Below are 14,660 nucleotides of genomic sequence, written 5' to 3'. Positions count from 1 at the left end.
GATATTTCAATATTTCGAATCATACATAAGAAGTCCAACACAAACCATATCCAAGCATCAACATTAACCACTCACAGTTGCCAATCAAACAAAGCTAAAGGAACAGGTTTTTAGCATTGCAAAAATGTGGATGATTCGAACTATTATCATGTATAATTAGTTATACTAAACCGTTTTTAAGTTAGTTATATTTTGTTATATTTTTCAGTTATTTTGTTTTGGGAACTGTATTATAAAAGAGTTTTATAAATACTCTTAATTACCAACAAATAAATCAATGAGCAAACACCTCAGCTATTAACTATTGGGCAATAGTTTTCATGCTATCAAAGCTTTTCTGAACCATGTCTTCTTCTTCTTCTTTCGATCCTTTCTCACACCATGTGAAACCGAAGCAAGCTCTTCTTCTTCAACCTCTAAAGAACTATCATCACCCTTCTTTCTTCTAACAAATATATGCAACCTGATATTCATTCGTCTTGATTCAACCAACTACACCCTTTGGAAGTTCCAATTTGAACCAACGTTGAAAGCACACAAGTTATACGACTTCATTCCTACTCCCTTGAAGACGATTCTAACTCCCATAACACCAAGTTCCTCAACGACTACTCATACTACTTCGTCTTCAACAGTCGAAATCAATAACCATCTGTTCGAAGAGTGGCAAGCAAAGGACCAAGCGTTAATGTCCCTCATCAATGCTACCTTATCTGTCGAAGCATTAGCATATGTGATTGGATGCAAATCTTCGAGTCAGGTATGGAAAAACTCGAAAAGCATTACTCTTCAAATACTAAGACAAATATAGTCAACCTAAAGTCAAATCTACAACAAATCTCAAAGAAACAAGATGAATAAATTGATTTGTACATTGAGAAAATCAAATAATTGAAAGACAAGTTAGCAAATGTAGCAACTATTGTTGAAGAAGAAGACCTTGTAATCTATGCTCTAAATGGCCTTTCAAGTGATTATAGTGCTTTCGCACCTCAATGCGAACAATATCCCAACCACTAAGTTTCTCTTGACTTTATGTCTTTCTAAAATCTGAAGAATCTGCAATAGAAAAGCAAACTAAACATGAAGATATCTTCGTTCAACCAATAACAATGCTTGCAAATCAAAATCCCAACTCACGAACACCTAAAAATTCACTCCAACAAAATCATCAATAGAACAACTTCAGAGGAAGAGGAAGAGGCCGTAACATTGGTAGAGGCTAATCAAACTTCAACCAAAAGAGATGTTGTGGACAATCTAATTCTAGAAATTGTCCATTCCTTTAATGACAGGTATGTACTCGACATGGTCATTCTGCATTTGATTGCTACAACAGAATGAACTGCAATTATCAAGGAAAGCACCCCCTCAAATCTTTCTGCCATGGTTACCTAACAAAACTCACAATGTCTCAGCAACTCAGATCTATCCTTCAAATACTTTGCTTGCAGATTTAGGGTGCAATGCTCGCGTTGCTGCTGATTTTGGAAACCTCTTCAATAGCTAATGAATACAGTTGTGAAGATAGTATCTCTGTTGGCAGTGGTCAGTCATTTCCCATTACTCACACAGGATTGAGTAAACTCCCCTACACCCTAAACCCCTCATTTTCACTACAAAATCTCATGTATGTCTCAAACATCTTTATAAATCTACTATCTTTTCACCATTTATGCAAAGATAACAATTGCTTAACCATTTTTTATACTAACAAATTTACCATTTAGGACAAAACTATTGGCAACCTTTTATTCCAAGGCCCTAGCGTGAATGCACTTTATCCAATCACTCCATATGTCTTAGATCAGAAAAATTCACCAACTACTTATACTGCAATACCGTCATCCTCTAAGATCTCCTTCACCCTATGGCACAACCGACTTGACCATCCTCACACACAAGTATTAAATAGTGTTCTACGTTCCTTAAACCTTCCCTCTTGTACAAAAACTTACATATGTGAAGATATTGCTTATATGGGAAAATGCATAAACTCCCTTTTCTCTACTCTTGATGCATAAACTCCCTTTTCTCTACTCATGATGCATAAACATAGTTACCATTTGTTATATTTTCAGTTATTCTATTTTCCAAATTGTATTGTAAAAGAGTGTTATAAATATTCTTAATTACCAACGGATAAATCAATGAGAAAACACATCAATTATTATTAATCATTGGACATTAGTTTTCACGAACTCCACTCACTACTAATGATGAAGTAATAAAGTTGTGGTTGTTCCGATCTCAAAAATCTTAGTTTGAATTTCTACCTCTATTGCACTACAAAAAATCTCAAAAGGTCTTTTTTATCAAGAGGAATTTTTTTTTTTAATGTTTTAAGCATAGACAATGATGTTTCAAAGAGAGAAAAGAGAGGAGATATTTTGTAGACGAAACTGGATGTTACATCATACTAATCTTGAATTAAAGTATTGATATCTATCGGTTAGAACTAAAAATCACTGGTTAAAATAGAACAATAAGAATGCATAATAAAAGAAAACGGAAAAGAAATCCCAACCAATGGACTCCGATTCTATCCAGAATTGTCGCTGTTTCATAATGCAATGGTTTTAATGTTAGTGGGACACATCCTTCGATAATTACATATGTGTTCTGTTTGTTTCCAGGGAAAAATTAGCCCAGAAATTTGTTCACAATCACAACAATTTATCGAGAAAAATGATGGGTGGTAATTTTTTTCGGAAACCCTTATTGGATAAAGCGCTGAATTAGAAGTGGCGTTGGCTGGTCCATTCCCAGTCTCTCTCTCTTCTTCATACAGTGCATATACTAACGATTCTGTACAGAGCAGGAAGCCATTGATGCGAAGCTTCTACACCATCTTGATTTAACTGACACTTCGATTTCTCAATATTTCTACCGATTTGTGAATTACCCATGTAATTATTCTCTTTCCTCTTGTTTCTGTTCTGCCCATTATTTGGATTGTTATTGTTCTGCTACCTAACTCGTGCGTTTTTTCTTGTGATTGTGTTCTGGGTTTGAAGAGAGTTGGGGTTTAGTGTTACTGGGGCAGTTGTTAAGCTATGGACTCTGCAATTCAGGCTTCATCTTCTCCGGCTTCGTCTTCAGCATTTCGTAGTCCATGTCTCACCTCAGCGTCTCAGAACTGCAAGTTCCCATTGTAAGCTATCTGTTTGTGCTGTACCTGTTTGAATTATATGGGATTTCATTTAATAACGTTTTGTGAAATACTGAAGTTGTTTCCTCGGTTTGTCTTGTTCTATACTTCGTAATCGTAGTGGGAAATCCTATTTGTTCATCATTGTTGTTCGGATTCTTAGGGAGTTGATGACTTATTTACTTAGCAGATGCATTTTTGGCAAATTTTATCTGGGGTTATTGGAATTTGCATTTATGGTGTTTGATTGACAGTGAAGGTTTTTGATTTGAGTCCACTAGTGGCGCATGAATGCCGAAGTGAAGTGGTCAAATTTTGGCTACATCCCAGCGCCCAGCGGTAGGGCTTCCGATTCATACGGGTATGAGATTGCCCTCTTCTTTATAATGGGCAAAAATGAGTTTACACGATCAGGTTGCAGGATGGCATCAAGGTCCTGAAGTAGTTGGATCAAGAGGTAGTGTAGTTCTTGTGAAAAAGATCGTCAGGCATCCATTGGGTACCAAAATGTGTTTGGTTGCCTTTCCCCAACTCATCATCCCTTGCACTTCAATTATGGTTTAGGGAAAACTGATGTACCAATATTGAGTTACTTCTTAAGGCAAATAGAATGAAGACCTCTCAGCTGGAATATCCTTGTTGAGAGTTTCTACCCTTCTGGGGTAATGTGTATTCTATTACCCCTTGTAAGTCTTTCTTTAACATTAGTTTCTTGGTTGGCCAAAAATACTTGGACGAAATTGAGTACTTTGTATTGTCTCTCTGTTTGAATATTGCATTCTTATGCCATGGGGACAACAACTAATTGGCATTCAGCTTGGAAGAAACAAAGAAAAGGCATTTATTAATCGCAAAATGAGTACTACCTAGAGATGGAGGGGTGAAAAGCTCCCTCCCTTGAAAGAAAACTAGTGAAGAACTGTTGGACAGGCTACTTATATGTGCTGATCACCGGGTTCTAAAACTTAATGGCATCCACATTCATCGTCTTCTTAGTTCTTCCTGATTATACCTTTTCAATTTCCCTGTGGTTCCTTAACCTTAACCTTTAACTGGATGTCTTGGTAAAACTACATCTTCTGCCTTAAAGTTGTTTCTTTGCAATTTTCTTCCCGAACCTCTATGGCAATTTGCGATGGTTGTTATGGGCTTCCTTCCTTTGGCTCTGCTTGAGTGTTAGTGATGATGATTGGAACTGTCTATGGGTGAGATATAATGCCATTGCCATTGTTGGATGGGGACAAATGATGATGAGAGGCACCGAGTTGCGGCTCCTTTTTCTTTGGGAGAGGTTTGCGACGTTTCTAAATTTAATGCCTCTTTGGGGATCACTATGACCTTTTGTAATGGTCAACTAGATCTCATTGTGTTGGATTGGAGTTTTTCTACTGTGGCTTTTGTTTGGGCTCCCTTTGATGTGCTTTTTCCTTGTATTCTCTTATAATTCATTTTTTTTTTCTGTGAAAGCTTGATTTTTTGCAAAACAAAAAGTAATCTATAATTTGTTATGCTAGACTTTCATTTATAAGAGTTTTATTATCATCTTCATACACTACTGTATTGTCAGGGTTGAAAAACTTCTTACTAAATGGTTTCACATGACTTGATTTAGTATAACAGTGAAAATTTGTATTTTTTTTCCCTGCACAGGCCAACTTCCAGAGTCATGGGCTCTAAAAGAATGCATCGCGCCTTCAGGCTCCACATGGATGCTTGTCCTACAAAAGGTCACGTAGTTTCCAGATACTCTTCTGAATGGTCTGATTCACAATCCATATTTTCTAAGCAATCAATCAACAAAAATTTTCCGCCTCTGAGAGCATTGGTTGCTTCAAACACTCAAAATACTTCGGCTGCGCCTTTAATTGGAGAAGACAAGGTTGGAGTGTTGTTGCTGAACCTTGGAGGTCCAGAGACTCTTGATGATGTGCAACCTTTCTTGTTTAACCTCTTTGCTGACCCGGTATCATGCCTTAACAAATCCCTTTCACTTTTGAGTATTTCTTTTTAATATGAAGTTTGAATTATTTAATCTTCTTTGGTAGATGAGGTGAAACTTTAAGAAGTCTATTTATCTTCTTGCCTTTAATCGATTATGTATAAAGGTTCTGACAATGCAGATCTACATCACATAAGATATTCTTCTTCACTCTTTCCAACTTCTTCACTCTTTCCAACTTCTTCACATCCCAAGTGTCCCCTTCGTGTCTCAAATGATAATTCAAACTAAATAGTTGAGTGTTTGACTTATGGTTTCATGTCAATAAAAATTTGATTAGTTTTGAAATACAGGCGGTAAATGATTGCCACGAGGACTGATCTTTGAAACGTAACTTAGCATATTTCTTGTATTAAAAAAATGATGGATTTAATATCATCATTATCGATCTTCAAATTTAATCTTCCTTTTTTACTTAATAAATATCTTCAATGGCCTTTGGAATTTTGACGAGTAAAAGGATCTCCTCAACTTATGAAATTCTTGAATGCCTTTAGCATTTTATGGAATTTGAAGGCTACATATACTATGCTTTATTTTGACGGTTCCACAAAGTGCTATACAATGGAATAAATGTCTACTTAATTTTCATGGATTATTACTTTGTCTTGTTTTGTTATAACTTTGAAGTCTTCTCTAAAATTTGGATATATACAATTTTAACTACAATTTACTCTCTTTAATAGGATATAATACGGTTGCCACGATTGTTCCGTTTCCTCCAAAGACCATTGGCACGCTTTATTTCTGTTCTAAGATCACCCAAAAGTAGAGAAGGCTATGCCTCAATTGGTGGTGGTTCTCCTTTGCGAAAGATAACTGATGCACAGGCAAGAAATTCTTGTTATTGTTCTTTTATTTTACTTTACACGTGGGTCTGAGCATGTACACCACTATCGTTGTTTAACAATTGAGATTACAAAAAAAGGATCGAGAGGAATACTGAGAATAGTGTTTGCACTTTTAGCCACTTGTTCAATGCATGATTTGTGATATGCCTAAGTAGCTTTAAGGATATAATTCAAACTAGAAAAACTACATAATAGTGGACTCCTATCAATAGAGAATGAAATCCTAAAATAAAACTAAGAAGGAATCAAAATCCAAATCAGAAACTAAGAAGGATTAACCATGGCATTACCTAAGATTGACCATTATTTCCCTAATTCTCCTTAAATCTGACACATTGACCCACTACACCTTTGCCTTGCCTTTTAAACATCACCAACCATTGAGAGATTTGGACAACCATATGTGTAGAAACTGAGGTTTTACTTCATTGCAGTCCAAAGGTATTGCTAAAATGGCTTGACACTGTCGAAGTTACAGTGAAGAGGCCGGTGGGACAGTGGTACTTCTTTTACACATCGCATAGATATGAGGGGAAATCTGAGGAGAAGAATTCCTCTTTTTAACTTTATCCATGGTGTTGATGCTGTCCACAGAAAAATTTCACCCATTCCAGAATAATTCCTTCCCAAATCACAGAGGTGGCACAAATATTTTTAATTAGAAACTTATCCTAAAAAAAACACCTTTTTTCTTATTTTTTGTTTCCTTCCATAACTTACAATTTTATCTTTGTCAAAACTCAAAAGATCTATGACAAAGTAGAATTTTTTCCTCTTCCAAATTTTCAGTGTGAAATTACATAGGAATTCAAGTTAGATATGGTGCTTCTTGAAATTTATGAATTTTGTTAAGACAATCTAAGAAACATGGTTTATTGTCAATGTTATAGAGGATTAAGAGTCGGTCAAAATATTTGTTCAACATAATGATTATTGAAACTATCTATTAGTGATGTGGGAATTGAATAAAGTCCACACAGTTTTGGCTTCTTTGAATTTTTTTGTTGTAATTTATATATCTGTGTTGTTCAGGCCGAAGAGTTGAAGAAGGCTTTATGGCAAAAAGATGTTCCAGCTGAAGTGTATGTCGGTATGCGTTACTGGCATCCATTTACTGAAGAAGCAATTGAACAGGTAGACATTTCTTTTGATATGTATGAACTAGGGTGTTGTTTTTCGAATGTCTTCTTGTCTTCACCATTTCACTTGCGGCAAAATATGTTACTGCATGTAGCTTGGGAAATAGTTCAAATTGCAGGCAGGCTTTTGTTGCACAGTTTGCATATGAAGTTAGAATGTCCGACTCCATCAGATACTTTGGCCAAGTAAATTCAGATTCAATTCCTAGTAGATAAATTGGTTTACTGCCATCACACCCATCCTTTAGTTTGACTGATACTTCAGAGGCCAAGTCCTTAGCTTCCGTTCCATACCAATTTTTTAGGCGTGTCCCTGCTGGATTACCTCAGAAGGCTTTATTCATGCTTCCAGTTCCTGTCTTCTAAACTCAAGGCTTGTTAACCTCCTCACTACTTTGCAAGTGGATGTCTTATGATGAAATAACCTTTACTATGCAGTGTTATATTATGTTGTTAATTAATTATTCAGCTATTTATTTATATGTTGTCTGTTCTTTTTCTTCTGTTTGCAAGCCTACTACTTTTTGCACCTTAGACCGCATGATTGATTTAACTCATTGATCTATATCTGTGTTTGAGAACCACATCTTAAACATATATCTTAAGTTAAGCTTCATTTCAAACACAAGTTGTATATTCAACTAGTGAGCTGATTAAGTTTTTGGGTTGATTGATGATTTACTATGGTATTAGAGCAGTGTGGTACGTGATATCCCGTGTTCAAACCCTTGCATGTATTTTCATCCTCAATTAATATTCATTTCCACTTGTTGGACATTTTTCATATATCGTGCCCATAGTGAGGGTGAGTGTTAGATATTATATTAAATTTGCCTTTATCCACCAACTTAAGCTTTTAGGTTGGTTGGTGAAGGTAAATTTAATTATATATCACTCAACGCATAGTGGAATAACATTATGTAATCCCTCGACATTTATTGTTCTTTTGTAATTTCATACTATCAATTAAATTATGATTGAACGATCTCATAAAAAAGGAAAAAAGAAGAGATTTTATTACAAAAAACTGTATACCTCCCAAAGCTGGATACGCTTTTCCTAATTTGGTACATTGACAAAATAATTATATTTGTTTATTGATGCCACTTCCAAATCTTTTCTTTTTCCTTGTAGATAAAAAAAGACAGGATATCAAAGCTTGTTGTGCTCCCTCTTTATCCCCAATTTTCAATATCCACTAGCGGTTCAAGTCTACGGCTCTTGGAGGGTATCTTCAGGTAAAAACCAGATCCTTCACGTGTATATTCTTTCAGATAAGAAACATGTCATTGACGATCCTTCATGTGTATATAAAATTCTGACATCCTGGGTTGGTTTAAATGACTATAAAATCTTCTCTTTGTTAGGGAGGATGAATATCTTGTTAACATGCAACATACGGTAATACCTTCCTGGTACCAGCGTGAAGGATATATAAAGGCCATGGCAGATTTGATTGAGAAGGAATTAAGAACTTTTGACTTTCCTGAGCAGGTATATGTTTCCATGATTGAACATATATCATTCATAAAATGTTGTTGGTTATAGTCAATGCCAATTAAACTTTCTTCTTTGTAAATGTTACTATACATGGCTTGGCTTAAAAGTGCAAATTAAACATGTGGATAACAGGTAATGGTATTTTTTAGTGCACATGGAGTCCCCCTTGCATACGTTGAAGAGGCTGGTGACCCCTACAAAGCAGAGATGGAGGAATGTGTGGATTTGATCATGGAAGAATTAGAAAAGAGAAGGATAACGAATAGCTACACCCTTGCTTATCAGGTATGTGCCTTTCAATTATTTCATATCAACCCCGGGGAGAGTGAGCAAACTCTGCTTTGAATCTTATTGCAGAATTCTTTATTATCACTTCTGGAAGTTCCTTTGAAATCTTTTGGATATTTTAGGCATTTGTAAAATTTCTAAATGCAATATTTAAAATATTTTTAAAATATAGTTTTTTAAAATTTTAATATATGTATGTATAGTTCGGGTTTTTTGCTTGATTGTTCTTTACCCCTCTTGGACTATGTATGCAACTTGGTGAGGCAAATATTTATAGCTAACTAATGTCTCACCTTTAATGGACCATACATGCTTCAGAACCTATTGGCTCATGATGGAGAAGGGAAAATCAGAGAAGATATAATACCTTCTAGGATTATGTGTGCAACTTAGTGCAAATTATTTTATTAGGTAGTTTTGTCTCTTCTTCCATGGAACATACTGGCACCAGAAAAGATCTAGTTTCAGAACTTGTTGGCTCAGGATGTAGAAGGCTTTGAAGAGATATATAGATGGTAAAATGGAGAGACATGGAGAGATAGACTGGGGAACATAAAATGTAAAAAGGAAAAAAAAAAAAAAGAAGAAAGCTGAGGAAAATGGAAAGGGGTTTAAAGTCAAAGAACGGAATGTTTTCAGATAAGTGTAATTCTTTTGAGCATTTTTTATCTTGTACAGTTTACTGCTTCTAATAAGAGTAGCCAACACAATTGTTTTTGTAACTACAGTCATCCCAGCGACCTAGATTTTGGGGATGGGACTCCTGGTTCCCTGGCCTTTTGGCTCCTTCTTTCTTTTGTTTTATTATTTATTTATTTCCGTGGGGATTTTAATTAGTGTGCAATCCTCATACATCGAAATAGGCAATTATAATATGTATCCACATATATATATATTTAGAGATATAACCAATTATATTTGACCTTGAAGTTATTTTCATCCCTTAGCATGAACCTCTCAAAATACTATCCCTTTGGTAGGCCACTCTTTCCTAAAATAAGGTTGGCGAGGACTGATCAATGGACCATGATAGGCCGTGATACTGGCTGAGAAAAACCACTAATAATAGGCGGCATTATTATATTAATGGGTCATGGTTTGTCAGAGAATACTACAGTTTTAAATTGAAGGGTAAGATTCTGTGTGGTCTTACCTTCAAAGGGAAGGGCAAGGTTCTCTAGGTGAATGCAAATCAGATTTTGGAATGGGATCCAGTTAGATTCTTACCTTCTACTTGGTATTCTCTCTGATGTCTTTTGTAAGTGTACCTGTAGCTTTTTAAAAAATTATCTTGAAATGGAACACTATTTTGTAACATTTGAAATATTTGACACTTTGGCTCTACTTGGGTTTTCTACTCCTGATACTTAAAGGTGAAAAGTTTTTATCCTGTCATAGGAAAAATCACACTATGAAGATTGAATCTTAGTTGCCAACAAGAGCTTAAGTCAACTAACATCTGAATGTATGTAACCACCAAGTCTGTGGTTCGAATTTCCATACCTCCAAATGTTGTAATAAAAAAAAGACTGAATCTTTTAGTTCTGGCGGTTAGAAACATATTTTATGCATTGTAGTTCACCAACGTACAACTAGTAGGGTTTTTTAATTATTATTTTTTATCGTATACAATCTTGACCAAGTGGGTTTTCTGGCTTATTCTACAGAGTAGAGTTGGGCCTGTGGAGTGGTTAAAACCCTACACAGATGAGACAATAATAGAGCTTGGGCAAAAAGGAGTTAAAAGCTTGTTAGCTGTACCCATTAGGTAATATATCTCTTTCTTGTTTCCTATAAAAATAAATAAATAAATAAAGCTTGTTAGCTGTTCATTAGGCATGCGTATTCCTACATTCAACATTTTGATGATCAATGATTTAATATAAGATAAATTATAATAAACAACGAAATTTGGTTTTCATTAGTAACATTTGCTTCAATTCTTTACAAATAACAAATATAGTACCTAAAATCGGTGGATTTGATTCAGTAGAATATATCTTAACAAAGAAATTATCATACTCAGAATCTTGTACCATTCATGTTGTACACAAATTCTTTTGTCAAGAATTACAGAAATAATCCAACTGCAAGTGATGTTTTACGATGATGTTTTAATAACTTGACAAAGTTCATACATCAATAAAATTCTTTCTTACAAAAGAAAAAAAAATCGACAAAGTATTCTTTGACTAGTATCATTGGCAATATGTTTCAATAACTATTCATGTCATGTGATTTCGTAGAACTCAATATTGATCAAGAACCAGTAAGTTCCTACATACGACTTGATCATACTTTTTGCATATTGGCTGCATTTGGATTGTCTGGTTTAAAAATAAAAATCTTTTTCAGTTCATTAAAATTTTATGCTATGCTTCGTTTGCAGCTTTGTAAGTGAGCACATTGAAACTCTGGAAGAAATTGACGTGGAATATAAAGAACTAGCATTAAAATCTGGGATAGAAAAATGGGGACGTGTTCCTGCATTAGGATGTGAGCCTACTTTCATAACAGATTTGGCTGATGCCGTAATTGAGAGTCTTCCGTATGTGGGGGCGATGGCTATATCAAATCTTGAAGCTCGGCAGGTACCATATCACACCTTTTATAAGGAAATAAAGTTTGACCTATATTTCTCAAAGCTCAATAAATAAATTCATGTTGATATTCATGGAATTAAGGAATCTTATTGTCACAACTAAGACTGTAGTTTAGATTGTTAAATGCTCATATATCCCATGAGACACTCGAGGTGCAAGTAAGCTAGCCTCAAGTCTCAATACTCATGGATATAAAACAAATGTTAAATGCTCATAACAATTATATTAGTTAGTTTGTAACTATATTTATAAATTATATATAAACGTACAGCAGTGAAAATGTATCACCCTGTGCAATAGCAATGGAATTAGGTATTATAATTAATTTTTTGTTAAAAGAACGGACTTTCATCAGAGAAAAATGGAGTAATACAAGGGAATTATATATAAATATATTACTTTCTAACTATATTTAGATATAAATGTACTGGAGTCCGACTATAAGTACAAAAAAGAACAAAATAACTATATTTATTACATAAAAAAAAGTCATAAAAAAATGACTACAAAAAAGAACAACACCAATGCAATTTAGGCCTTATAGACGCTATTGAATTGAAACACAATTAAAAGATTGAACAAAATTGATCCAGGTCTCTATCTTCTAATATTTTATGGATACTAAGATTTAAGCTATAAACTATGAATCTGAATTCTGTTCTACGCAATCAGTTGGAAGGTCCTAACTTGAGCAGTTAGATATAATCTATTCAATATTTAAGCTCTTTGGAAAACCATACCCTAAAAGCTAGCTATTGGAGTGGGAGAGCCAAGCCACTTAAGTACCACATTGGTCATCCCATTCTAACCAATGTGGGACAAAGGCATCCCGCACTACCTTGGTTTCTAACAATATCCCATTCCTGGAAAATTGATGTCCCGACAGCTATTTCGACGACACTTCACTCGGCTACACCTGGTTAGAACTCTCTGCTGGTTCCACTCCGAAACGTCAACAACCGACTCTGATATCATTGTTAGGTACTTAAACATCTTGGAGAACCACACCCCAGAAGCCAACTATTGGGGTGGGAGAGCCAAGCCACTTGAGTACCTCATTGGTCATCTCATTCTAACCAATGTGAGACAAAAGGCATCCCATACTACCTTGGTTTCTAACATAATCCAACATATCTAGCTGTTGAGGTGTGTGCACAATGGTGGACAGTTTTGAGGTGCATCTGGTATTTAGCTTGATAAATTTGAAGTTCATACTCGAGTGGGTTACAAAACTCATCGTCTGTTTTTTTTCTTCACATTTTCATCTTAGCATAAAAGCCCTTCAGAAAATAATGTATCAACGATTTGGAAAGGGATATCTTTGGATGAAAGAAATGTGCTACTGACCATTATTCTACATTTCACTTATCTGTCAGACTATATTCTTATCATATTTTTTTTTTCTGTATGGAAGATTGTAAAGCTTATTTAGTATAGAGAATATATGTTTCTTATCCCTTGTTTGTATTTGTTTTTTTTTTCCCTTCTAAACCTTGATTGTATTCAAACCTTTTATATTAGTTATTAGCAGTGAGAAGTTTGTTTCTTTTATGATTAATTATTAATACTTCTCTCCTTTTCCTCTTTTCAGCCTCTGGTTCCACTTGGTAGCGTGGAAGAGTTATTAGCAGCATATGATTCTCAACGTAGGCAGCTACCGCCACCTGTAACTGTATGGGAATGGGGTTGGACGAAAAGTGCCGAAACCTGGAATGGGAGAGCAGCAATGCTGGCTGTACTTGTCTTGCTGGTCCTAGAAGTCACAACTGGAGAGGGGTTTCTTCATCAGTGGGGAATTTTCCCCTTATTTCATCAGTGATCTCTCTCTCTCTCTTTCTTTCTCACTCCCTCTCCATTTAATGATAGAATGTGTATATTTATTTTGTGAGATACATTGTTACGCAACTATTGGCATCTTCCATCCACAAAAAGTTTTAGATGCTAGTATATTCCTGCTAACAGGGACTTAAGCTGGTGTAGTCCTTTTCTTTATCTTGGCATTCTCAGTTTGGACTGGAATTTTGATAGTTCGTAGTATATGGTGGTATACTACCCTGTGAGCAAAATAATGAAAAAGTATATAACCTCGAATGTATGTACCCAGTGAATTTGGTTGGGGTTAGAGATATTTTCCCTTCCCCTGTTTGTCTATCGTATTAATACAGAGTACAATTTCAAGTATAGCTTCCTGTGTATGCTTGTATATCAGGTTTCTTATATATGTGTATATATATATATATATATATATATATTAGTTATAGCACTTTGCCAACGTGGTAGCAATTTCTCGACTAAAATGCCGACAGCTGGTCATCCAAAAATTAAAACTCCCTCTGTAAGTGTGCCATGCATTTGATTGAGTTAACACAATGTGTTTTTCTTTCAGACATTTTACTGTGCCCCTTTTGGTTGATTAACATTGATTTTTCTTGGAAAGACAAGTTAAATGGTGGGGTATTAGAGGGCCATTGACTAAGATAAGGACCTTGAAACTCCTAAATGGTACGTTAACTCATTTCCAACTAGGACTGCCAACTTTTTTCCTCCTCTTTTTCAAGTGTTATTTTCAAATGATTAAAATGAATATGCATTAGAAAAGAAGATGAAAAAAAAGAATACACTGTTTACATTGAATTAGTTGGTGTAAGAAGATGGGCCACCCATTTATCAAGAAATTGTGAGATAGTTGTACTAAATAATAATCTTCCATAGTGATAGAAACATGAACTTTTTGACTAATCTCTCATAAAACACAGACTAATGAGCTTCTTTAGATTGAAATAGAATTAGCCTTGCACTTTGGAAATAAGTGATATCATAGAATACAAAGATAAAGAATGCGAATATATCCCCAAAACTGATCATATTAAAAGAAAAAAGAAAAAAGAAAAGGAAAAAAGAAAAAAGAAAGAGAAGAAGAAGAAGAAGAAAAAGAAAAGGGAAAGGTATAATCAGCAAGCCCCACACCTTGTCCCCATGAAGAGTGAGGAGAACTCACATGAAAGCTACAATTAAAATCTGGGATGAGTTAAAAAAACAATGCCAAAATAAAGGAAGAATCAGAACATTTGTCTTTTGTGTTGCCAGGCACATTAAAATGATTAAATCGGATCAGCTGATGGAGAATCT

The 14,660-nt window shown here is 35.0% G+C and overlaps 1 protein-coding gene across 1 annotated transcript; it reads left to right on the top strand.

The window, feature by feature from the left end:
- Positions 1-2,492: 2,492 nt before the first annotated feature.
- Positions 2,493-13,712, top strand: LOC103496275 (ferrochelatase-2, chloroplastic). The gene is made up of 11 exons (XM_008458059.3): positions 2,493-2,909; positions 3,018-3,154; positions 4,802-5,114; positions 5,837-5,980; positions 7,034-7,135; positions 8,275-8,378; positions 8,508-8,634; positions 8,773-8,925; positions 10,596-10,696; positions 11,318-11,519; positions 13,123-13,712. Exons 2-11 carry the CDS (start codon positions 3,057-3,059, stop codon positions 13,348-13,350), a joined length of 1,572 nt encoding a protein of 523 aa, XP_008456281.2. The 5' UTR covers positions 2,493-2,909; positions 3,018-3,056; the 3' UTR covers positions 13,351-13,712.
- The last annotated feature ends 948 nt before the right edge of the window (positions 13,713-14,660 follow it).

This window comes from Cucumis melo, chromosome 11 (assembly GCF_025177605.1).
Source record: "Cucumis melo cultivar AY chromosome 11, USDA_Cmelo_AY_1.0, whole genome shotgun sequence".
NCBI classification, from domain to species: Eukaryota; Viridiplantae; Streptophyta; class Magnoliopsida; order Cucurbitales; family Cucurbitaceae; genus Cucumis; species Cucumis melo.
This window is presented reverse-complemented; position numbering and strand designations above follow the sequence as displayed.